Below are 26,812 nucleotides of genomic sequence, written 5' to 3'. Positions count from 1 at the left end.
AGAAACAAGAAGCTGGGCTGAGATGCGCAGCTAAGCTCCACAGCTGCCTGGCAAGATTGGCTTTAAAACTACTTTTTTAAAATGCGAGACTGAATTTCATCTGACAGCAACTCCCAGGCAATGCCTAAGGAACTGGAATGTCATATTTAAGGTTACTTTGAAAAAAAAAGCTACACTTTATGAGAGTGTTTATATAAAATCTTGTGTAAAAGTACTATAAAACCACTCCAAATGAGTAGCGGACAAATTGGAGCACTGCATTTTAATCAGATAGGATCTGGAACCAGCTAGCTAATCATCAAGAGACCACATTCAATATAAACATGGGGAAAGGCATGTACACACTGGCTTAGCTCAAGACAAAATTTCCTACCTGATGAAAAAGAGAGTTGTTCATCAGTCCTTGTGTCCCTGGGATTGCACCAGTGTGTTTCGTATGAACATTGTTCACCGACGTCAATTTGGCAACTTTGTTTGACTTGCTGCTGCTGCTGCTGCTGCTGTTTATGCTGCTTGAACCAGGTGAGCACTTTCTTTTCTTTCCTATTAATTTGTCGAGGGAAGCATGTGAATGTGAAAAACTGCTGTGTGAATTCACAGTCAGCTCGCTAGACTGATGAACAAACGGCCCTAAAGAGAGCGTGGAGTCACTGCTGTTCATCATCACACTCATTCTCTTTATGGATTCTGCAGGGCTTCCAGTTGGAGGACCCCTCCCTGATTGGTCATGTTTGAGGCTAACAGAGTTAGCTTTGCTAGTCATACAGTTGAGGCCAACGCTGTGGGACGAAGCTGTCACTGAGGGATGATAGGAGGTCCCCGAGTTTCCAGAGTTAACCACGCAGTTTTTTCTAAAGGACTCTGTGGAATGAGAAGGTGCTAGCAGTGCGGAACTGTTTTTACGCTTCTTTCCTGAGCCGCTGCTGCTACTGACGCTGCCAGGACTGTTACAGGTGCCACTGCCAGCAGAAGATTCCTTAGGTTTAAAAGATTTGCTGGATTTCATTTTCTGAGGTTTGCTGGGCATAGGTGAGGGTACAGAGGAAAGCACTGTAGGTGTTGAAGGGGATGAAGACACTTGTCTTGATTGCATACTGCAGACAGGATCCACTGCACCCAAAGCAGCAGGATTGGCATTTAGTGTTGTTCCATGTGATGGTACCGATTTATTATTTAGAGACACACAGGAAGGAGATACCAATGCTGGCGACGACATAACCGTGGTGGGCAAGAGGAAACCTGCTGCACCGACACCATATTGTGAGGCAGGCATTGAGTTTGTCCGATGTGGTGCACGAACTGATGCTGTGTTACTGGACGCTGGAGGGATTTTCCTGCAGGGAAACAGAAAAACATGCAAAAACCTGCGTAGTGACCACTCTTTGGAATAATAGCCAGTCTAGTAATGCTACATAAAGTGACTCGGGTTGATCTTGAGGTTGATTAATTAAATCAAGTTAATTGTTGCAAGAAATATAACGCATAAACTATCAACCTTTGACCCAGCTAATCTGAACGCAAGATTACTGCTCTTTAAGTAGAACCACAGGCTTTGTGTATTTGTACAAATACCAAGAAGAACAAGAACTCTTTCACTTCTACTCACTTCCACATCTGTGAATTAAGATGCTTCTCCAGCATGAAGTCAAGTGCACATCGAATATGGTTCCACCGCTTGTCAAACACGTAATAACCTCTTCCAATTTGCCGACTACCAAATGTGCAAAACTGAAAAAACAGATTTTTATTGGTGTCTTCTCGGTACTACATTCAGTAATAACTCTCTGAATAACAATGAATACATACTGCAAAATGAATATGCTCTTAGATGATGTAATCAAGGATTAAAAAAATATATGTTACAATTTTTATTTCTATGGGATAACAAAATTCTTGGCCTTGGTATATTGGGATAATTTTCGTCCTATCAGATACTCCCATATTTGCAAGAAAAGCAGCGGTCGAATTTGAATCCCCCTGATTAAACAGAGAAGGACAGTAGTGTGTGTGTAAAAACATAATATACTATTTATGACATCTACTCCTGAGGAGATATCAGCTACCAGCTCACAATCTGTTCTAAAAAAAAGGAAGTAATTTGAAATAAAGGCTAGGCAATAAAGCTTGTGCTTTTGGTTAGATTTACTAACTTTTGTCAAGATTTAAATATTCATAGAATCACAGAATGGTTTGGGTTGGAAGGGACCTTAAAGCTCATCCTGTTCCAAGCCCCCTGCCACAGGCAGACACTTTCCGCTAGGTCAGGTTGCTCAAAGCCTCATCCAATCTGGTCTTGAACACCTCCAGGGATGGAGCAGCCATGAGTTCCCTGGGCAGGGAACATTAAAAGCACACATTTCCACCACCTTTACAGTGATGACTATCACCTTGAGTAAAATATGTGTGTGTGTGTGTCTGTGAAAGTCTAATAACAAAATGTCACCAAAAAGGCACTATTCACATGTTCTTATTCCAAAACCACAGCCCTTTAAAGTCAATACTAATTCAATCTTCAGTATTTTGATATTTTGACATTTTGACTTCTTTTGGATTGCAAAAGTGAGATCCAAACATGTTTCTTTAACACATTTACTTCGCAGCTACAGTCAAGCCTTTACTGCCTACTAGGCAACAAAATAATTTTCTTAAAATCTAAGAAGAAAATAGACCAGTTATCCAAGAGAAAATAACCCTCAAAACCCTCAACTAATCTGTTTCCAATTTCAGAGCCAGCGAGAGACCAAGGTTAGCTTTTACTGAAAACGTACCGCGGCTGGTTGAGGATGATGACCTGAATAGTGACAATCCAGTTTTTCAACAGGCTCTTCTTTCTCATCACATTCTCCCTCATCGCTGGATAACCGAGATGCTGGCTCAGCTGCAGGCAAGGGAGGGTGCGGGGACTCGTGGACAGAAGGAGACTCACTCGGGGCATTCCCGCTGTGCTGGGCTGGACAGCCTGGAGGCCTGGGAAAGGCAAGCAGTAAAGAGGTCACTGAACTAAGCCTAGTGAAAAATCCAAGCTTGCTTAAGTGCTTACTATTCTGACACAAGGAAAGCTATATTAACAGTTTCCTGATATTTTCCACTGTCTCACCACACATCTACCAAGAGGAACAACAGAAGGCATGGAACCCCTGGCAAAGCAGCATTGCCTAATCAGTGCTGAGTCGCTTACATTGATGCAAGTCAGCTTTTCCTCTTTCAAACACCAAACCTGCTGTGCCACAACTTACAGCTCAGCTTGTAGTTGCTAATTGCAGACAGTTACCAGGCCCAGAGCAAAATCACTGCCCCATCTAACAGATCCACATCACTCTTCCCAAATCCACCCGATGAGGATACCAGTGTTAAATTTCATACCTTTGGATCTGCAGATTTTCCTTACCTTGGAAGACTGGGGGGGTGAGGTTTGGGTTTATTAGGTAATAAAGGCTTTGATTCTGTAAGAGTAACTCCATGAGAATTTTGGTGCAGCTCCTGGGAAGTTTTAGTAGGTGAGGGATGTGGTTCCCTGAGAGGGGGCATCTGCTGATGATGATCCGAATGTCGAAGAAGTTCCTTTTCCCTGGTTTTGCTTTTGTGCTCGGCTAGTAACACATCAAATCGTTTTCTTCGACCCTGTACTGCCCTCCGCTGGGTTAAGGAATGTGTCTGCAAAACCATGAATAAATCATTAATCCCAGGCTATGAGATTTGTAGAAATTAAACCCCCCAAACATGTTTAAAGCTCTAGAACAGAGAAAAAGCATCACACTCATGGTTTGGTAATCAATGGAGGATACTTAGAAAATAAACCTTAAAATTGCTTCATGAATGATTATAACCCTGTCTGATACAAAATAACAAGAATCAGCAATCCTGTAAAATGTTGCTTTCAAATTTCTTTTTAGAAAAGAAACTATCTAGGTTCTCATCAGGTTAAGACTAGAATTGTAAAGCTTTTTACATCAATTTTTTTATTGCCAACTAGCACACAACCAAAATTACTAGATATTTACTTTCACTTCTGAAAATATTTCACATATTGGTGTTTAAAATCAGACTTTTAATGGGAGATATGAAAAATATTTATAAAAATACTTTCCTTCCTTTTATATACTAATGTACTCCTTGAAAACTAATGTAATCAAGTAGATATGAAGGAATGCAAAAACATACAGCAGAACCCAATCAGACTGAACTCTAAGTCCTTTGAGTGTCCTGAATGCTACACATAGTAAGATGAGTACATGTATTTATGGCACAAATTCTAGGTAAACTGAAATAGATGGAAGTTATTTTTCTGAATCGTTAAATCACATACCTTTCTTCATATGGCATAAAAGGTTTGACTGGGTTCGTTTTAGTAGGTAAAAATTATCATCACATAATTCAGACACCAATAGCAATTCCAAAAGATATTTTATGAGTAGGTAAAAATACAAGGAATTCCAAGAAATTTTTTTACTTCCTTTCCCTTTTACACTTTTGATTTGCTGAGTAGTCTCACAGAATCCTGAAGCTTTTCCCTCCTCTACCAGCAAAACAATTGCCTCCCCCCTGTAATTTCAAAAGGGCAACATGTTCAAGTTCAGTTCTGCCGGGTCATTAGTACCAGCTTCGTGCACCTTTGTTCCATAGGTGGTTGATTTACCAGAGGCTGTCCCTGCAGACAGTTTAGTTGCTTTGCAGGGAAGCAGCTACCTATTACGCCGCTGCAGGGGATCTGGTTTGTTGCATCCTTGGGACTAAGCAATACCCTCTGACCCCAAGATTTTTCAGCCAGAGGACACATTTAATCTGACTGAAAGTTTTTTACAGGTTGTTTAATGTACGGTTTGACCTCTAGGCACACTTTGTGGCTTCGTCTGAAGACTCATTTCCACGCTGATTGTACAACAAGCAGCATTTAGCATTTCCTCAAACACCTCCCCTAAGCATCTGCTGCAGACACTGCTGGGGGCAGAGGGGAGAGTTTGATTTATTTAAATCCTGCATAAACAAATAATACTTTCAATGCTCATGAGGAAATTTAAAATGAATGATCTATGATCCAAAGTTTATCCCCAAAAAGAACATGCAGACCTCCTACTGCCTACACGTTGAGCAACATAACCTACCTTTCCCATGTCAACACCTATGTTCACAGAGTTTAAACAAAATCACAAATCTCACATTACTTTAAGAAATATGTTTTTGAATAAATAATTAATTGAACTTCAAAACCAATTGCTCCTTGCTTCTGGGCAATGCATTTTCAGAGGTACCACTTACAGTGGTCATCAGCGACACCAAACACTTGTAGTTTCCTGTTTTCTGTCATATTCCTTGGGAAATTTAAATAAAATTTTACTGAACCTCATTCCAATTAAGATATCCTACCTTGCATGTCAAAGACCTAGTACAAGGTTTCCTGGTTTCCACATCAATGACACCACAGTATATATCAGGATCAAATTCTCTCTCTGTCAAAGGTACACAGTATTGAGAAGTTATCAAAAGACATTTTTAAACACTAACACTTATTTTCACTACAAAATTACTAAACATAACAGAGGCAAATGCACTAATAAAAATGCACAATAAAATTCTACAAATACAGTTTTCTCCGCTCTTGGCAAGTTCAGGATGTGCTGAAATACAGATCCCCAGTCTACAAACAGAACAGAGGAATTTACAGCTGTACGGGACCCTAAAGGAGGAGCAGGTCCTGCGTGTTAGGTTGAGAGGTCACCATCAACATGAACGGCAACAATCAGATGTTGGGTTTGGGTTTAAGAGCTTCTCTACCATTCTGATCGCTCAAATTCAATATGTCTAAAAAGTGGAAAGAGCAGACTGGGTTTACATTGCTGAGTCTGAGGTGCTATTTGTTCGGTTTTCTATGGACATTCGGACCTTCCATATAGAAAGAAGGAAAAGAAAACCTAAAGATAGTAAGAGAATGTAATTTTAAACTGTAAGAACTGACAGACCTTTGAGGCCTGCATGGATTCTGAAAGCAACAGCCACATTTCAAGATCTTTGCATCCTTTAAGAGCATGTCCAGTTATAATTTCAATTCCAATATGCAAATCATACCTAATTACAAGTTAGTGTTACAAAAGTGTTTAATTTACTTCTGAAACTTATTTTAGATATTCAATATATGTATTTCTATATTTACATTACTACAGAGGAATACAGTAAATAATAATAATAATAACAAACAACAATTACCTGACAATCTTTTATGTAAAAATTTCCTGTTATTTGTATTTTCTTCAGGTTTCTTTTCCAAAAATGGAGGCACAGAGAGAAGACCTTTACCATTCAGTATCTGTCCAGGGGAAGGCAAGGGTGGCTTTGGTATTGAGGGACAATTAAGGCCAGTCTTTATTGAGGAACTCACAGTAGTAGAACAAGTTGGACCAACAGCAGCTTTCAGTTGGGCACCATCTATCTTTGGATGAATCTTTTCCACTTTGACAGATGGAGTCATACTATTATTTATGAAAAACAAAGGGGGGTGAAATTGAAAATTATAGTCATAAATTATAAAAAGTACCTAAAACATACTGTCACTGAACAATATTCTGACCTATTCACAGTGCAAATGCAGATCTTCCTTCTTTAGTCCCCGTTACCTTACTCTAATCTTTTTCATTTTCATGTTTTCTATTTCTATAATCTCATCTTTCCTCTTTTCCCCGTTTCCTTTTAAGTATTTCAGAGAGTCATCAGGGACTTGAGAAACTTATTTGGATTCACAGATACAGCATATCACCAAAGCAATGGGAATGGGGCTGCTATATCCAGTAAATTACATTACCAGTTCTGCAATCTCACGTGCGTGGGTGAAAAATCACCTGAATTAGAGCTGAAACTCTGTTATGATTAAATACGCAGATCAGATCAAAGAATTAAGAGTCCCCAGTAAAAATGACCTATATTTATAGTTATTTATGATGCAGCTTTGCAAGAGTTCTTGTTCAACAGTCATGAGTATTACCTATCATCCTGGACTAGGCTGCTGGAAAAGATCTGGAGGAGTTTAAAGTGATTATCGCTTAAACCAAAACCCCTCTGAAACAAAATAAAAATCTTCTGATACAGCAGTGTCCATGCAAGGAATGACATTTAATTCTTTATCAAAACACATACTCACATTTTATCATGGGGAACTTTGTTATGCTGTACCGGATGCATTAACCTGTTGTTTCCGCTGATCTGCAGCTTGTCTTTGGGCGATTTCAACAACTTGGAATTTGATGATGATGCACTAGTACCTCCACTGGATGAACGATTGCTCCCACTTCCACTGCTTCCTTTGTTTTTTGAAGGGAAAGATGAAATGAGGGAAAATACTGAAGAGGAGGGAGGGGTCAAAGGCGGCTTGCTGGAGGAGCTGTGTCTTCTTTCTGAAAAGAAAGGAAAAAAGGCGTTTTAAGTTCCCATCTAGAAACAATTCTTAAATACTTCATGTTGTCTTTTACTCCATTAACATTTGTCCTTTACTGGCTTGGGAGGTCCCCTGCCACGCACAGAGCACAGAGGATTCAGGCCGTGCTGTATACCATGAGGCTCCATTCTTTGCCGATCCCAGTCAGTTACAGGAGTCTCTTAACTTTGAGAGCTACATTCCTTGGTCACTAAAGCTTAGCTTTTAATAACACTCCCAGTTTTCTTTCCACCTTAAGGAACAAGAAAGTGAGAATCAAACCTACGCCTCAGATACACAAAGCAAAGAGCCCCCCATCCTCAGACCAACCAAGTTTAAATATCAGATTTCCCCAAAGGATAATGATTTATCTGTATGTATGTCTCCTAATGGTCAAAAGCTAACATTTTAACTTTCACTTCATAGCAGCTCAAGCATTGACCTGCACTCAGTTTTGAGGTATTGTGGGTTTTACTTGTTTTGCTTTCCTCCTATAAATTTATGATTTTTTTTTTTTTTTTTTCATAGTATGACCTGTTTCGGGATGATTTCTACTTAGGAACCACATCAAAAGGAGCAACAGATATTCTTCTACAAAAACAAATCATGGGATCATAGAATGGTTTGTGTTGGAAGAGACCTTAAAGATCATTCAGTTCCAACCCCCCTGCCACAGGCAGGGACACCTCCCACTAGATCAGGCTGCCCAAGGCCCATCCAACCTGGCCTTGAACACCTCCAGGGATGGGGCAGCCACAGCTTCCGTGGGCAACCTGGGCCAGGGCCTCACCATTTTCATCGTGAAGAATTTCTTCCTAATGTCTAACCCAAATCATCCCCCTCGTCCTATCACTCCAGGCCTCTGTAAAAAGTCCCTCCCCAGCTTTCCTGTAGCCCCTTCAGATACTGGAAGGCCACTATAAGGTCTCCCTGCAGCCTTCTCTTCTCCAGGCTGAACGATCCCAACTCTCTCAGCCTGTCCTCACAGCAGAGGTGCTCCAGCCCTCTGTTTATCTTCTATCTGAACATTTGCACTAAAAGTGGTCAGGTTCTATCTATGAATATGGTGGGAAAGAAATGATTTCATTAACACTAAAATATTGCTAGTACCACTTCAGTTAAAATAGCATATATTATAAAGACAGTTCTTTGGAACAATGAATTCTCAGTCACGAAACACTCGAGAGCTACAGGTCACTCCCAGCTCTGTCTGCACAGGGACATGTTAATTGACTGTTTGCTCCACTGGTACTCAGACATCTGTGATTCCTCAAGAATCTGTGTAATCAACACCAGCTCAAGGGATGTGTCTGGCATAAGTGCATACAAACCACAGATCTAAGAAGGAACCAAGAACTAGCAGGTCCATCAAAGAAGTAGAAAGGTACCTCTCTCTTTGTCAGCAGTAATACCTCTTTTTCAGCTGGGTATTGTTAAAGGTGCCCAAATCCATCACGGATCAATCCCAGGATCAGCTTACAGATTTTGACTTAAGCTTAGTTAAACTGTGAAAGCAGCAGGCTACCCATGACAGTACAATTACAGCCAAGAGGAAAAGTCAAGTCCAGTGCAGCCTGTACGGAAGTCTGTAACGCTCTGGAAAATGTAAATCAATACATCCGTGTCCTGCTCATATGACCTATTTCCCCCCAGTCCTAAACACAGCATATGCTGCTCAGACGATGACCAGCCAGGACACCATTTGTAGCTGGAAATCATCAAAGAAGACAGCACCAACCCTGCCCCGGTATCCTCAGGCACATCACCTGCTGCACAGCTCCAGCAAGCAAGGCTGCAACACAGTGCAAGGACGAGGGGGAAAAAACTCAAGTTGCTCCATCAGTGCAAAAGAAGGACACAGAAGCCTAACACGAGCAAGGTAATTTCTTATGAAGGTGGGGAAGCAGCATTTTTAAAATGTTCATTAGCTTGGGGAAAAAAACGGAAAAGCACAGAGCTTAGACTGGGAAACTCCAGTCAAGAAATTATCTTTGAGACTGATCCAAGTGATGTGTGTTTCTCTGTTTCACTGCAAAATGGGTGCAAACTACCCAAGGAACCTTCAGCAAAAGAGCCCTCAATGCTTAATTAGTCTTCTCCGAAAAGCTCTGAGACGTCAGGTGAAATCCCAACAGAAATACATAACAAATGCAGTGATTCCTCACCCATCTTGAGAAACAACTGCTTTAGCATTATGATATTTAGAACGACTAGTTATCTGTGATGTTCTAAATCATCTGCTCAGTTTTCTAGAACCAGATGCCATTGAAGAGTTTGTAAATGAAGTACGTTGGCATATTTACATTCTAGTAAACGTCTGTGCTTCTAATATGACACACTGCTAATTGCCAAATGTCTTTTTATAGCACAGCAAGAATCCCTGAGCAGCCCTGATAAGTTACTGTTTGAGGGCCATTAGTTCAGCAACGCTACACCCTGCGAGATTACTCTGCGAGATAATGAGAAAAATTGCTCAATACTCTTCCACCTTCTGTATATTTAGAACATCCAAAGTCCATGTTCTTATCACAGTTACAAATAATCTCTAATAAACCAGGGGATGACTAATGCAAACTCTAGGAGTCTGTTTTGATTAACATTTTTTTTTGAAGGGAGAGAGGGTGTTACTTCCTTGGTGAAAACCTGGCAGATGAGAAGAGACAGGGACTAGAATAGGACTAAATACCTCATTGCAAGCTTGACAAAATATCAGTCTCAATTCAAATGATATGAACACTTCTTTTCTGGAACTTTAACCAGCACTGTTCTCACACTCAATGGAGATGTTACTGATCACTATTGGCATGAAGGTTTCATAGCACCAACCTCAATACAAGTGTGTTAATGCATAAATAAAGTGTTTTGAACTCTGACAGTAAAATAAAATGACCTAACAGAATGAAGGCTCATGGTTGATCACCCACCAAGATTACAGACCACCTGCCAGATAGAATTTCTATTCTATAGATAGATATAGGATTTGGAACACATACACACACACACACACACACAAAGCCAAACGGGCTTTTTCTAGAGTTTTGGGACAATTTCTGAAAGAGATATTATCACACTGTCAGTCTGTGAAAACTTCACTCACTCCTGAGTGTAACCACACTTGCGTAGTTTATCAACAAAATAAGAAGACTTTTCAGCTCATTTTTTACAATCTGCCTGGACCTGCTTCATGTTGAGTCGCCGAGGGAGGGCTGCTCCCAGGATTTGCTTATATTTAAATGTTTCACTTTTGTTATAAAATTCATGTTTTTATGTGAAATCTGCTTAAGGTCTGTTCTGTAAACCATCTGGATACCATGGATATCTTGTCTTCTAGGAGAAAGCTGATATTATCTTTGAAGCCAGGCATATTTTAAGCAATGCCTACTTGATCTAATGAATGTATTTATTGACAGACTAACACAGTCTCTTAATGGAAAAATTACTACACAAACTGTCACTGAATAATCAAGACCACCATGCTTATTATGCTAAGCATATTATAACGATAAATTCAACTAATCATCTGCCAATCTAAAACAGTTTTCATTTGCCATTAGCTCTGACTCAGACTGAAAACATTTCAAAATATAATTATCTCCAGGTGTTCAATTTTCAAGTTTTAAAAGTTAACACTCCAATCCCTTTCCTTCACATAACTCTTCAAAGCAAAAGTATTTTTCATGTTATGATGGCTTTTACAATACAAAGCGGTATTTCAAATACTGCATCTGATGGCTCTAAACCTTAAAATTTGGAGGGAGGATTTTTTTTTGTTTGTTTGGATTTTGTGTTTGTAGTTTGGTTTTTGTTTTGTTGTTTTAGGGGTTTTGTTTGTTTGTTTGTTTTAAATATCAAAAAGATGTAAATTTTGGCCAAAAAAGTGACTGCACTTTGGCTGTGAAAAGAGACTGCATCCCAGCAAAGGCCATCGCTGCTCAGTGATCAGGATAGCTGTTTGGAAAAACAGAGTAGTAGTTTGTGTGCTACCAGAGTTATGATTGAGCAAGAATTATATACACATACTGACAAAGCATACAGAACCTCCAGATAAAATGGATACTGATAATTTAAATATCTTTAAGAGCTTTTTTTTTTTTTTTTAAAAAAAAAAAACAAGCCAGTTTCACTTGGCCCTTAGTTTTGCTGCCAATTTTTCTGGGTTTAAAATCTTATTTTCCATTGTATATTTCCTACTAAACATGCATTAATTTCTGACAAATTGCAAAAAAGTAACCTAGAAGGGGAAGAAAAAGAGAGGAGAAAACTCCAAAGCTTCCCACCATGTTTGGCTAGTACTACTTATTCTTTCACCAAAGAGTAAACATTTGGAGTTACAGTGATTTGTAACCTTATTTCTATATTAAAATAGAAGAACATATCCTCTTATAGAGAAAAATATTCTATTTCTCATAAGACGTACTTTCTTTGCTAGCTTTTTAACAAAAAATTAAGAGCAACAATACTCTTAAAATTTTTCAAAACATTCTTCCCAGTTATGCACTTAGATCCCAAAATCCAGAAAGTGTTTTGTGCCGTTCACTCTCTCTGGGCATCAACTGGTAGCTTTGGGCAGCAATTACAAGATGTACAGATCAAATTTCATAAACCCTTTTTTTTTTTTTTTTTTTGTACTGATTTCTTACGTAAGTACTGGGCAAAAAGTCAAACTGACCTGTGTCAGAGCTAGCAGAGCCACACTGAAAACGAAGCACACCCATTTGAACTCAGTTAACATTCAGAAAAACATTTTAACATAGGTTAGTCTAGCTGTAAGAGTATAATTTGGACCACAGAATTAAATATGTATATTGAAATAAAGCACAAAGATGTTTAAGTAATTATTATTTCCTCTATATCTCACCTAAAGCAAAAGCATTATAAAAGTGCATGATAAAACTCTTTTTCTCCATCACACTGAGCTGCTCTTTGACTTGTCACTTGAGAAATGATTCAGCCATATTAAAACAAACACCTTTAACCTGAGGATAAAACTTACTTTTTGACAGTATAACTATTTTATTTTTAGAGTAATTGTGGAGAGCCCATTTACTTGATCTTCTACCTTCTCCTGACAGGGGAGATTTAGACTGAGTATTAGGAACTATTACTTCACGGAAAGGGTTGTCAAGCACAGGGAGAGGCTGCCCAAGGCAGTGGTGGAGTCACCATCCCTGGAGGCTTTAAAGGACCTGTAGATGTGGTGCTTAGGGACATAGGTTAGAGGTGGGCTTCGCAGTGTTAGGTTTACATTTGCACTCTATGAGTTTAAAGGTCTTTTCTGACCTAAATGATTCTGTGATCAGATGCATGATGTTACAGGAGAGCCCAGGCTGGGACACTCCTACAGAAGGGCACTTCACCAGGACTCCAGATTTTGCTCAAAAGGGAGTTTAGTTGCTTGCTGCAGTCCTAACTCCAATGCCTGTGTTGGGCTCCTGTGCACCCTCACTCTGACCTCACCACGACAAAGAAAAAAAATCAGATCCATGAGGATTTCCCCAGGAGAAACTCGGGAGTTAAACAATCACGGGCACAGAAGGCAAATTAGTCTTCCTTTGATGGCACCCTGGTAGCATGTGGCTACTTGGAGCCACTGCCTCTGCGGGATCGGGAACTGCTACTCACTCACTCACTGCTGCTTTGCTATCCCTCTTTAATCATTGTGTCTGGATACCAAGGATTCTGCCTTAATCTTCCACTGATGTCCTTTTAATCATCATATCAGTTCTGTTTGCCTGGTAAGCCAGGACGAGGTCACTCCACCTTCCATTGCGTGGTGTTAAAATTACACTCGGCTGAACAGACAGCACCTAAACAAAGTTGTGTTTCACACTCCAGCAAGAAAGTCGGAGAAAAGAATATTTACGGAGTCCACGCTATCAGTATGCAAGTCTGCCAAGGCTTGACTGGCACCAGTACAGCCTGTCACGTCTCCAGAGAGAGTTGTTATTACTATTTCATAAAACCCCACTGCTTTGCAACTGGCAGCTGATATTATTGTTTATCACTCAGTGTTAGCAAAACCACAGAGAGAATGTAATGTTTGCTTAGGGCACTCTATTCACAGAAAAAGAACACTGCAGTAGAAGAGAAAGAAAAACAACAACAAAAAAAGGAAGCGTATAATTTATATTGCAGCACACCAAACATAAGTCAGGGTGGCATTACTTTGCTTTACGTGTTTTCACTGCTTACCACAGCGGGGTCTTCCTTACCTTGACCAAAACTCTTCACTATTATAAACAATACTAGTTTGGTGCAAAAATAATTGCTCTTTTAAATCATCAACTTTAAAGCAGAATATGTCAACTTGGAATAAAATCTATTAATCAAAATGAGAATCATTAGAATCTATGCATTTTTCACCAACAAGAAATCAAGTCTGTTTATTCCAGTGGCATAGAACTCTGGAGTCCTGGAGCTGATGAATTCTTTGAAGGTATTTTGAGCTGCTACTTTGTGGTGGAAAAACTTCTCTTGCACCAAGTTGTTAAGATGGTTGAAAATGTGGTAGTTGGTGGGAGAGAGGTTTGGGGAGTAAGTTTTGCTGCTGCCATTGAAGAAAACAAAGGGAGGAGCAGAAAAAGATTTTCACTTCTAAGATACTGAATGCCAAGTTCAATACTTTAAAACTGTGTTTCAAAAAGATGATCCTGTAACTATAATTTAGGGTATTTAAGTGATGCTATCAAAAGTGGTACAACCATAGCGTCGCCAGGATGGTGGTGTAAGAGCAGAACACTAACTGGGTGGGAATGGCCATCTCTGTTACGGTAACTGCTGCAAAACAGCCCCAAACCCAGCATACCTCTGCTGATCTCCAAGATTACCACCACAGAAAGAGAATGAGCAGCAGATTGCAGACAGAGCTATTAAGAACGTAACAACAAAATAGCAACACTAAAATGTATTTCAATACAAGCACATCCCTTTTTCCACTGCTGCCGCCTCTTCACGTCTGTGTTCTTCTATCAGTTTTCCCATTTTTCCAAATTTGTTACTAACACCTTCAAAACCTCTTGTACATGTGTAGCTCTGTCATTAATTTTCATAGGATTTCAAACTCTTCTTTAAAATACATGGGGTTTGCTCCCAAGAGATGTCAAACCAATACATACTTCCACCCCAAGCGTGCAGACAGACTCAGGCTTTCCTGTGTTGCGCAGTTCCCCTCAGTGCAAAGGCAAATTGGAATTAGAGACTTTCCTGTCAGGTTGGTTTCAGCTATTCAGAGCCTCCTGGAGATCAGCAAAACTCTCAAGAGCAATATGGGAAAACTGACAGAAGCAGGACATGAAATTATTCATGGACAGATCCACAAGCAAAATGGAGCCAGGGAGATCAACCACTAGGAGGTCCCCCGCTGTCATACAGACCAGGATGTTTTCCCATCCTTTCTCCATCCCCTTCTTTGCCCAGATAAACCCAAACACAAGGGCTTTAACATCTCAAGAAGACCCCAGCATAATACCCTAGAGCAAACTTCTGGTACGCTTTCCTGAGCAACTTGCCAAGAGGTGGGGAAGGACAGGACAGATTTCTCACCAGGGAACTGGCTCTGGACCTTTTGGTCGGTAGCTGCCTCGTAAATCTGTCAAGGGCTGGAATATAAATATTGCAAAGTTATTACAGAAGGACAGTAGAATGTCTTAGATGGTAATCGGGCCATGGAGAGATTATAACATCCACATTGTGAGCACTAATCTCTGTGTAGCTTGTTGATGACATGACAATACCCACATCGTCTGATTAGAGAGCAGATATTGAATAAATAATTTTTTGCTATTAAAAAAACTGTTATTTGGAAAAAACCTCGGAAAAGCCACAGTGATGAAAAACAAAAACATCAAGCAAAGGTAACTGGTACAGATGAGCATCGTACCAAGATGAGCATGGGTCAGCTGCCTCAAAAATACAGCTAGAAAACTGTCGTCTTATATACACTCACTCTGAACGACATTAAAGAAAAACTTCAGTTTTTCTAAACAAGCATAAGGCAAACTTAAAAATAAAAAAAACATTATTCCAAACTTTTAATTGCAAGTTGAATAAAGAGAAGTTTAATGGAGAACTCTGTTGAAAGCACAGGAACAAGAAATTAACCGAAGAACCACAAATGTCTGATTTTTTCTCTCTCTCTGCCCATTCTCTACCCAGAAGCCAGGTTTACACCTTTAACATCATGTTCTTCCCCTTCAGCATCAACGATGCTCCTTACAAGACCTTATCACACAGTATTATAATATTGTGTAATGTAATGTATTCAGATGAGTTCACGTACCCAAACGCCTGTCTAGCTTTCATCTTGCTAATGCTTCTATTCACGCCACAATCAGGAATTTTAATGTTTTCCCCTGTAGCTATTTCTTTACATGCAGCAAATTTTAATCATTGTATGTTGGCTGTCGGACTTGGCTCCGCTAGAAAAAAAAATATGCTGACATTGAAAACTTGCTTATAAGCTGTTAGTGAACCAAAATACAAAGAGGGTTAAAGGCTAACTGATAAAGCTCTGGGGTGTAAAAAAGATGGATGTAAATGAGATGGGTGTAAAAAGAAAGGCCTTGAAATGGAAAGTTCTCCATACAATAGAGTTCAAGAAGAGGGAATTGACTTCGTTTTGAGCCGGAGAATATGAGGAAGTATCACAGGATATACAAAAATAGTAGCGGCAGCTAAGAAAATCACATTCTTTGGCTCTGTCAATAAGAAACGACAGGATAGAAAGACATTGAGTACATATCATTTTCTTACGCACTGCACAACTGTGCAGTGACATCCTCTGCCACGTGAAACAAAAGCTTGGTGAGATTAAAAACAGATAAATATTCACATGGCTACTCAGTGCCAGTGCTGACTCCAAGAGCCACCCCGCTCCCCCAAGGAGTCAGTGCTCACAGTGGAGCAGAGGGAGTGCTGATTCATGGAGCTGAGAAGGAAGCTCCTGTTGCTGCCTCTCACCTTACCCATCTCTCACATCTGTTCCCTCACATACAGCGCTGATGATGCACACCCTATGGATGCGAGAACCCATGCGCTTCCCTACATCAAACAGGACAAAAGCACTATCAAGCCTCTGCAGCTATGGGCAGTGCCCACCTGCAAGAAAAACCTCACGAGAGCAGTCTGAGCGATCCAGGCTGGGCTCTGCCTGTGGCTCACACCCTGCTTTCTGCTCAAGCCTTTAAAAACGAGAACTGTTCAACTTTCTCAGGACGGAAAATGAAGATGAGAAGCAAACCTGTGGCAGAGCGAACCACGATATTTTTAAAAGATGTTTCAAGAGCTGAATAATTTCCCAAAATCTGATGTCTCTTGGAACAGAAAAATTGATGGAAACAGAATAAATATTTTGGTTTCTTGTTTTAAATCAGATTCTTGTGTTATTTTACAATGATTTACGATTTCCGGGGCATTACTCATTTTTAAATTATAAAAATGGATCATCATAGCTTATTTCATTAGCAATGGTCAATCACGATTGGTGTGAAATAACTGCTATCATGTTTACAACACTGACCATGTTAACTATACACTAATTAAAATTTTCAAGCAGCATTAGCACAGCAAAGTCTCAGAGAAATCACAAATACAGTCAAATGAGGGCATGCACCTACTGTGCTTGCACAATAATGTCCTTCAAACTAAATAAACCAGCCTTTTCACATTTCGTTTCGAAAGAACCAAGCAATGCTGTAATTAGGACGTGCTAACTAAGATGTTTGAGCAAATTCAACCTTTTAAATGAAAGCACAACTGCACTTGACACATCCAGGCTGTCTCTGCATTTCCTGTAGCCTCTGGAACAGAGCTACAGTGGCACAGACCATGCTGTGCGCAGCCAGCCAGCCGCAGAGCCGTAACAAGGAATGCATTTGCCCTCTGATTTATAAATTACACGGATCAGCACACTCAGGAAAACAAGCTAAAATGAACATGCTCTTAATAGTTTCTTTCTTCAATTAACACTTTGATTAACAGCTGCCAGTTTATCTAGCAGCCTGACAGGACTGCAATCGCCTGTCTATGATTTTATTGCCGTTTCCTCCTTGGCACTCTCCTTATCAGAATACTTTCTGGGGACTTCAAAGTTTCTGTAGGAACAGCTTGGGAGCAGAGGCTGGGGCAGTGGTGCCCAGCCCGGGGACACCCACTGGAATGCCACAAGACACTCCTAGTGTGCTTCAAGACAGTACAAACCCACTCCAGTACTTACTGTCCTCATCTTCCAGATAGGTCTTGACCCCCTAAATCTCCACTCTGAGGGCTGAACATCAAGGCAACTTCTGCCCAAAGTCAATACACAGAGACTAAAAGCTAATTTCAACCAAAAAACTAATTTCTGGACCACTTTCTAAGTAATCACTCATAAAAATTACAGTGTATCTGCTGACAAAAATGAATAGGAAGAAACAGCTGAAGGCTTTTGCTCTTGATTTAAATTACCATAATCAAGGCTGCAATTTCTGGTCTTTCCCCACATATCGAATTACACTCAAATTTATTTTTAAGACCAAACAAATCACTTTGTCACTAAAATAAAAAGTCTGCCAGGAGGAAAGGCAGTTGGCTTGTACAAACATCTTTGTGTATTAGCACCAGCATGTTAGCATATGACTCTCTTTTCATTAAGAAAGGTTAAACAGAAGCACAGAGCATCATTTCAGCAATTTCAGCATTCAGGGTTTGTCAGGGTTGTTTTTAACTTTTTTAAGTGGAACACAGAAACACTGAGACTCCAGCTCCCATTAACAAGCTTAGAAATGAATACTAAATCTTAAATCACAAATTCTAAAGACTAACTTTCCCATCCCTATGCACTCAGAACAAAAGACAGCAACCACCTTCTCTTTTGCCCTGAATTACAGGAGAAGTTGACAGCTAACACCACCTACCCGTTAATTGTTAAAGACAACTCAGGAATACAAAGACATTTCCTTGGATTACTCTGTTTTTAAAAGACATCTCCTTCCATCGCTAAAATTAGTACCAGAGGCACGCATGTTTTTGGAGGATTTGTTTGTACTGTATACTCTCCTACTTGAAATATGTAATAAAAATTGGCTAAGTCTCCAACATACTTTCGTGGTTCACAAAATTCTAGACTTTAAACTACCCCGTGGGGAACCAGCACTGATATAATTGTTGTCATAAGAATTAGAATTTATGCTTCTTCAGTCCTTGATTAGGCTTACTCTCATTTTAGGACCAAGAGGGCAAATAATTTCTATTTTGTTGCTTCTTCCACAAATAAACTGACCAAGATCAGGCAATTTAATTCCCATGTGGAACAATATATAGAAAACTGTCTTCCTTCTGAGCTACAGTGAGGACAAAGAGCCCAACCACTAAGCAACCCCAGCAGCTGGGCGTCAAGGCAGGAGCTGGAATGGAAGGGAGAGGCATGACGGTACGTTCCCATGGGGAACAGCAACAGCCCATGGGAAGGCACATAACAGCCCAGAGAGAACGCAACGGGATTTTATACTTGTTTATATTATAGCGGCAGCATATGCACCACGTACCTCAGTCTGAGAGCTTGTTTTTATTTACTATTTTCCAATGACTGAAGACTTCCAAGTAACTTTATACAATAAATACTAACAGGGTTTCACCTTGGAACAGATTGATGCATGTGCCACTGTTAAAACACACACTGCTAGCGTACTCTGACAAAAGCAAAAGTAACTTTACTCAACGTAGTAAAACCAACCTGTTATACAAGGCAATGAAATGATGACGTTCTTTTCCTGGTACTAAATATCACAAGAAGTTTTAAGTTTTATTTTCTACCAACACTCCTAAAGTCATTAAAAAAAAATCCCTAAACACAAACAACATTAGATTCAATCTAAACACTTTTATCATCAGTTAATACCAGAGCTCAGCAACCTAATATTAGCCTTGCAAGCTGCGACAACACCTTGTGCTGATACATAGGTGGAGGGACACATCTGACATGCTGTTGACTCCCAGGGAACCTGACTGGAGAGGGATGAGGCTCTTGCCCAAACGCCAGCTCAGGGCAGCACAGAAGGGAAAAAAGGGGTTCAGCAGGCATTGCTGCAGAGAATCTAACTTTCAGCTCTGTGCTGTTGCAAGATCATCCAAGAAGGACAACTTGAGTTGTGTTGAATGCATTGTAATGGAAGAAAATTTGCATCCTACTACTCAAGATAACGTAGAGAACACCATCTATCTCCTTCTTTCTTCATTGAACACATGTAACATGAAAATATATTTGTATCATATGTGATGCTATCGCTATGGACACACAGACAGGACCTCCCTAGTATGAATGAGTACTGCAGAATATTAAGAAATGCAGTTTCCTCTCCCAACCCTGAAGTATCCTTTATCTTGCATTGCCAAGAGAACTGGTTTTGTGATTGGCTAGAGAATTTTTAATATTTTATTTACATTATAACTTCACACCTGGTTTTGTGAAGTGAGATAAATACAGCTCTACCTTGTGTCCTTCCACTTCTCTATATTTTATTGTCCTATATTTGGAAATGCTAGGTTAATTTTAAGTAAACGGGTAAGGAGAGAGTGACAGGAACTTCCTTCTCAGCTCCATTGGTCCCCTGGATTTGAGGTGATGTGCCCTCTTGTCCCCTTTGAATATGGGGGGTTTCTCATTAGCATTGAAATCAACATTCAGACAGCAAAGGCAGGACCTCTCAGTGCTCTTATGGAAGGAAGGCAGGAAGATCTTTGCTGCCTGGTCAAAGCGACGTCAAAACACACAGGATATCCACAGCCACCCAGGCTTCATTATCTCCACTGCATGTAAAATGACTGATTTGTCCTTTCTCAAAATTCAGCAATCTCAGGCACTGATTTTGCAATCACTCTAAGCTGCCTAGTGAGCCAACATTGCCACTGCAAGAAAGCACGTCTGCCCTCTCCCCCCATCCCATCCACCCAGTTCAAGCCTTTTCACCATCTGCTCCCTCATAACAAAGAGCAAAACCATCCACTGACAGTCTCACAGACCGCAGGGCTTCTCGTGCCAAAGCTTGCAATTAACAGAGCAAGGACTAGCGAGAATGAAAGCATGACTTGATCCTGGGGAAGAGGCTGGAGGCCTAAGCAACTGGGGGATGACGGAGAACCGCATTGTGAGCTGCGGTAAGGATTAGTGTGCCAGTTCCTAGAAGTTTTGAGGGGTACATCCAAAACTGAGCCTTCCAAGGAATTTCATCTGATAGATGTCAACATGGCATAAGCTGGGCTTGCTCATGCTGCAGCCTGCTGATGTTTACATCGAGTACTGTCTAAACCGATTTTGTTGTAAATATTTTGCTCTAAAGAGATTGTTTGGTTACTGGCTACTATAATTACTCTTCCTGGAAGGAAGAGAATGATGGGCCTTGTGCCAATGTCAAACTTCTTACAGTTGATCAATTGAGAACTCCAGCATGGTTACTTGGAGAACCAACTCGGCTGCCATGGGGGTGCATGGCAAGGATCCTGCCACAAGAAACTTGGCTTAGTGAAGGGAGCAGCTAAATAGACGAAAAAGCAGTACTAGTAACTTGTATTCACTTTGGAGAGTGCCTTATATCCTACAGGAAACACAAATACATCAGCAAGGTTCCTGCTTTTGGTGTTTTCTTTCCCAAATGGGCACGCTTAGGAGTTCCTCGGGTTTCAGAAAAGTGAAGTGAGTCCAAAATAAAGTTGATAACCAAGTACAGAGGAACAACTTGACAGGCTTGTTGGTGCACAGTCAAGTGACAGCATTTTACAGCTTAGAATCAACTCCACTTGCGCAACATGCTTGTTTACACCAGAAATACAAAATAGTGCTGCTATCCATACACTACAGTCAGACAAGGCTGAAAACGCATTCTATATAGACTTAAGCCATTTTTAGGAAATAAAATCCAGAAAAGGACATTTAGTTTGTTAGATTTCAAGCATACAGCTGCAGCTATTGTGGACCACTGCAACTGGACATCTAGGACAGGAAGCAGCCCCGGAGCTCGGCAGGGCTTTCCGCACATTCTACGTTACTGCCAAGCCTCCAGCTTCCTCGAGTACATTTTTGTGACCCACCGAAGGAGGTGGTGGGTACAGTCCTAAAGGTCAGTAACCATCTTTTTTCTGAACACTGATCAATCCTATGGGAAGAGAAAGGAACTGGCCATTACGAAAGCGAGTGATGATAGTGACATTTGCTGTCGTTCTCAGTCATGACAAGCGAGATGTGAGCATCAAGCCTTACAATACAGTGCACATACATAAGTTTATACCACTTCTGTGGCTATCAAAGCAGTCCTGGGTATTTTTAGAACCTAGCTGGTGGATAGCTTTGTGACCCACATGATGACCTTTGGTCAAAGAGTACATGGCACGATGATGAGGTGGGGACTGAACTATGGCCGTTTTAAAACCTTTCCTTTGACCTTAGAGGCAAGGAGAGGCCAAGATGGCATCTTTCCAGGCATACACATGGTTACATGTGGCTTGTCAGAGGCTGCGAGCCAAAATGAAATTGAAGAATATGAGTGCTAGCTAGTCCCATGCCAATGATGAGAAGGGCCAGAGCATTACAGAGTACTGTAAGGCTTCTCATTATGATCTAGAAAACTGAAAGAAATGAACAATGACTTCGCTAAGTCCACCCTAATACAGTAGAAAATCAAAATCCTTAGCCTGTGAACTCAAATGATAACTTCAGCTACGCAGTAACACAGGAGACACAGCCAATTTTTTTTTTTGTAGCAAGGAGAGGAGCCATGACTTCCATGTGAATATCTATGGACAGCAATGAACAGCTCTTAAAACTACCGAAGCATATCACACACAGCTTTTGACCAGCTCAAGTTCAGCTCTACAAATAATCCACAAGCACCTGCAAGTTTCAGGCTCACAGGTGGAAGGGCATACTGAAAGGGGTACACCCTCCATCTAACCCACAGAACCAGCTGCAGTGCTCTGCAGAAATTAGGGCTTTTCCCACCACCAGACAAACAGGTTCTTTGCCATCCACGGGGTCACACAGAGAGGACACAGCACAATACAACTTCTGCTTGGTGAAGGAAGAAAATCCCATGGGGTAAAAACTTAGGAAGGTGACCTGGCTAAAAGAGAAGGCTTCCTTTTGAAAAGCTACCCTATATAGCACCATGAGATAAAGATTTCCTGACAATCTTGCCAGACAATGAGGAAACTCCGTTATATAGGAACTGCTTCAACTCTCCAGGAGCCTGCTCTAATTGCATCCCTCACAAACCAGTGTAAAGAGCGCTAGTCTCATACCAACACGGGCACCTCATTATTTGGGGAACAGAAGAGAGGACAAGAATCTCCTGATGATGGCTGCTCTCTTTCTAACACAACCCAGGCAAACAAGTTAAAATGTAATTGTAATCTGTTCTGGTTTGAGCAGTGGCCAGCAGTGCTCTCATATATTGTAGAAGTCATATAAGGCAGCAGAACAGACAAAGTTTATTAGGAGTTTACATGTTAGACATGCTGGTGGCTTTTTCTCCCACAACACTTTGCTGTTGTTCAAAGGACTAACCTGTTGCCTTGCTGCACAACAACTGGAGGAACACTGACGTAAATTAGAGAAAAATATTGTTTTCCCTATACGAGCACTACATTACAGTTTTGTTTCATCAGTAGCAGACAAAAGGGTTTGGAAGTATTTTGGCTGTTACTAGCTGAGGCAGCTAATGATGGCCTATTGAGTCAATAACAGTATCACAAATTATGTAAAATTTTGCATATTATTTATCTGTTTGCTATTTTCTACATTTTGAAAAGATATTAGTAATTTTTTCCAAGCTTCATGTTGTCACGGAGCTCTTACAGAGCTGGGTGCGGCAAAAGCTAATTCAAGACTGCTACTGAAAAGCTGCTTGAATCTCTGCTACAAGTAGACAATACAACGTACAGGAATCTGAATGGACACTTTTACATTGGATATAATTATTTAGTGTTAAACAGAATGAAGCCCAATGAGAATCTCAAAAAGCTGGCATTAATTGTGCTTTTTTGAAACCCAATTTCAGCCTACATTTTTTTTTAAAACTTATTTTAATTATGATGTTATTGATTGCTATTCATCAATAATATTACAGGTTTCATTGTATACAAAGTGTTATACACTCCCTCTTCTGGTTATATCTTAAAACCACAGTTTCTATACTTCTGCTAGCAAATGTTAGATTTTAAGTGTATCATTGCCTGGAGAAACAAAACAGTATCAAGCCAGTACCTGGGAGTTTGTTCCACCAATAAACTGGTGATTAAAACCAAGTAAATAAATAAAAGGTGGAAATAACTTGGCATGATGCCTAGATAAAGTAAGCAGCCTATGCACTTTGTAGCTGTGCCTGAAACCAAAATGTTATTGATTCCTTTTAATTTTATTAGAATAACATTGTCCCAAGCGTTTCCAAAAGCACTGGTCTGGGGGCTGGTTACCATTTGGTGTCTGATTGCTGTAGGGACGAACAGCTTTCAGACACTGCCTGCTCTTCCCGAGTCAGCAGGTGAAGGTGTTCTGCAGGACACTGCTTTTAGGGAGGTCCTGCATGGGTAACTTTCTGCCATCTGGTGAGCATTCCCCTTACTGTAAAAGCGGTGTGAAAGCTACATGTACACCCAATGCACCTCCTGCTCTTCAAAACTATTATTTAGAGTACAGAAAACAAGATTTTTAAAAATAAACTTATGTCCAGCAAGAAGCAGTGGAAGGGATGCTTAAAAAAACAAACACGAGAACCTCTTAATCAGTGCATATGCAGGCATGTATCCATCTCTTCACTTGATGGCCAGTGCCTGATAAACCAGGAGACATGTTCTGAGCAGGACATGTTGTTCCCCCTGTCCTCCTCTAAAAAGTGCAAAATATGAACGCTGTGATGCTACAGAAAGCACATCAACAGCACTACTGCCAAAACATTGAGGAAAAACTAGTGAAAAAGCTTCTGTTCTGCCCTCTTAATCATCTCCTCCTTTCCTCCACTTTTCCCCCTCAACAATGAGTACAGTAATAAAACCAGCTCCTTGCCTACTCCATCCCACCTCCTGCAAGGTCATTTTCTCCTACCTTCCTTATTGAGCTTCCGCCCCATTGCCTTCCTCTGTTTCTTTTCTTATGTACTTTACTCGAGTTCTTTGTTTCACATTTCCCTTTTCAGCTATTCCCTGTGTTCTCACCTTCCCCTCCTCAGACACACACCCGCCCAGCCCATATGCCACTTGGCTCTACCCTTGGCTGTGCCACCCCAGCCCTACCGATGCTGCCTTCTCTCACCCACACACCTGGGCACTGCTGCTCCAGCCAGGTGCTGCCCAGCTCAGTGCTGGGAGCAGGCAAAAAATGAAACATAATTCATGGCTACTGATGAGATTTCCTATCTATCCCTCCTAGCTGCGCTTGCAGAGAAAAAGAGGCTACATGCACATACTCTCCCTTCCAAATGGAGCAGTTGTTTGAGAATTGGCTGCTGGGATGAGAGAGTACAGTCTGTGCAGCCTGAAACTATGTGCTTACATGAAAATAAAAGCAAAAAACCAACCCAAACTATTTCCTTCATGACAGTTCAATACTCAGCATTGTTTTACAAGCTTCCCAGAATGCTCCTCCCTGGAATCACAGTGCTGTGGTGTTCATCTGAGGTTTGCAGTTCTTGGAATTATCTACACAGCTCGTGAGAACACATACTTCTCCCTCAAAATAGAGAGGGAAGTTCTTATAAATAATTGATCTGCCTGCAGTTAACTTTTGAAATTAAACTACTTCTAACTCCACGCTCCAACACCAAGTTCGCATCTCTATAGCTCTCAGACATTCCCAGCTCTTCTCCACACTAGCAGAATTCCTGCCCTTTTTTATCCCAATTCAGGCTTCTTCCACATCTCCAGCTCCTGCATAGGTTGCAGATTCACTCTTCTGTACTTGCTCCACTCAGAGCTGTGTGCCAAGCCCTGCGTGCTCATGTCCTGCCCTCGCACTGGGTGCCACCTCCACTGGCCTCGCTCCAGCCTGAAGGAGCGGCTCAGCCCTTAGAAAGGGCCTTTTTAAGCTGCGAAGTAAGACTTCCAAGGAAGAGGAGCATGTAAGCTGATGCACAACGGCCTTCTCTGAACCTGCAAAAAGCCTGAAACAATGGTTACAAGTGCTGCCTCCTGCTCCACCTGCCATTTCACTACCCAAAACGGATTTTGAATGACAAAACCTGACACTGACTTTTAGACTGATTAGTTCTCCCATTGTCAATCATTTCTAATTGTAGACCTGATACTACCATTCCAGCCGGCTTTTTCCAAAGTGAAGTTGTAGTTAATCACACTCAATAGCTACTTTTTATCAGAACTACTTGTTCTCTATAGATCTTACTCAAATCTGTTCATCGATACACAATTTTTCTCCCTCTTGCCGAGCAACTGTTGCTGTGACAGGAAATGTAGCACTGCTTCCTCTTTTCCCACAAAATATGAAACTGTTTTCTTTCTCTCCACTTGTTCTTCCCCCATCCCCATTTACCTCCAAAAGGGAGTAGTTGGTCACAGTATCCAAATACCTAGCAGGAGAGAATATGGCTTTTGTGGAACCCCTGTAGAATTCTGTACATTGGCCTTATTTACTAAAATATTGGAAGTGTTTTGAAAGGCAGAATAAAAAAGAACTAGTGATAAAACCCAAGAATTTCTGCACATAGGTCTACTGCTATGGCAGAACAGCATGAAATTCCATTCGTGCTAACCAAAGGCAAGAAAAGACAAAAGCACACCAAAGCATTTTCAGAGTTTGTTCTATTTGAACACACATGGTGCTGTAGGCAGAGTAACATGAATTATATGGCAAGCAGTAAACAATTAATTTCTTTTTTACATCTGAAGCTGAACAAAAACTTCTCTTGTTAGCTGATACATAAAATTGCTTTGTCTTCAACCAGAGCTTGACAAATTCATGTACTCATAGAAAAGGAGCAAGTTTTACCAAACTGCCATCAATTTCTCAAATAGGCTCCCTTCTTTCCTGTAATAAACAAAGGCCACAGCCACTATGCTTACAAAAACATCCATCTGCATGTGAACCACTTGCAGTGCTACAGTCAACCACAGTGCCTAACTTCACAGCTCCTTAAAATCTGTGACCTTAAATCCTAACTAGCACATCTGGTATTCAGCTAACGGCTTTGGGGTACACATTTCAAAGCCCAAAACGTATTTACCAAGTTTCTTCCAAGGTGACAGCACTTTCTTATTTAGTGATGCATTATTCAAAAATAACTAAATAGTCAGCCGAAATGCTTTTTTTTTTCTAAAATGAATCCTGCGCTGACCTCTGAGCCGATTCCCTTCTGGCAATATGCCAGGATGAGTCTTGCAACAGCTACAGAATTCCTCAAACCTCTGCCAAGAAGAAATGAAACTAGTTGTTGC

The 26,812-nt window shown here is 40.7% G+C and overlaps 1 protein-coding gene across 1 annotated transcript in view; it reads right to left on the bottom strand.

The window, feature by feature from the left end:
• ATXN7 (ataxin 7) overlaps nucleotides 1-26,812 on the bottom strand; it is a 68,907-nt gene that overhangs the window by 2,836 nt on the left and 39,259 nt on the right. The window contains 7 exon segments of the mRNA XM_069866243.1: nucleotides 374-1,334; nucleotides 1,607-1,728; nucleotides 2,769-2,967; nucleotides 3,389-3,654; nucleotides 5,365-5,447; nucleotides 6,202-6,464; nucleotides 7,130-7,382. Coding sequence (XP_069722344.1) covers nucleotides 374-1,334; nucleotides 1,607-1,728; nucleotides 2,769-2,967; nucleotides 3,389-3,654; nucleotides 5,365-5,447; nucleotides 6,202-6,464; nucleotides 7,130-7,382 — 2,147 coding nt within the window.

The sequence above is a fragment of the Phaenicophaeus curvirostris genome, chromosome 11 (assembly GCF_032191515.1).
Source record: "Phaenicophaeus curvirostris isolate KB17595 chromosome 11, BPBGC_Pcur_1.0, whole genome shotgun sequence".
Lineage (NCBI taxonomy): Eukaryota > Metazoa > Chordata > Aves > Cuculiformes > Cuculidae > Phaenicophaeus > Phaenicophaeus curvirostris.
This window is presented reverse-complemented; position numbering and strand designations above follow the sequence as displayed.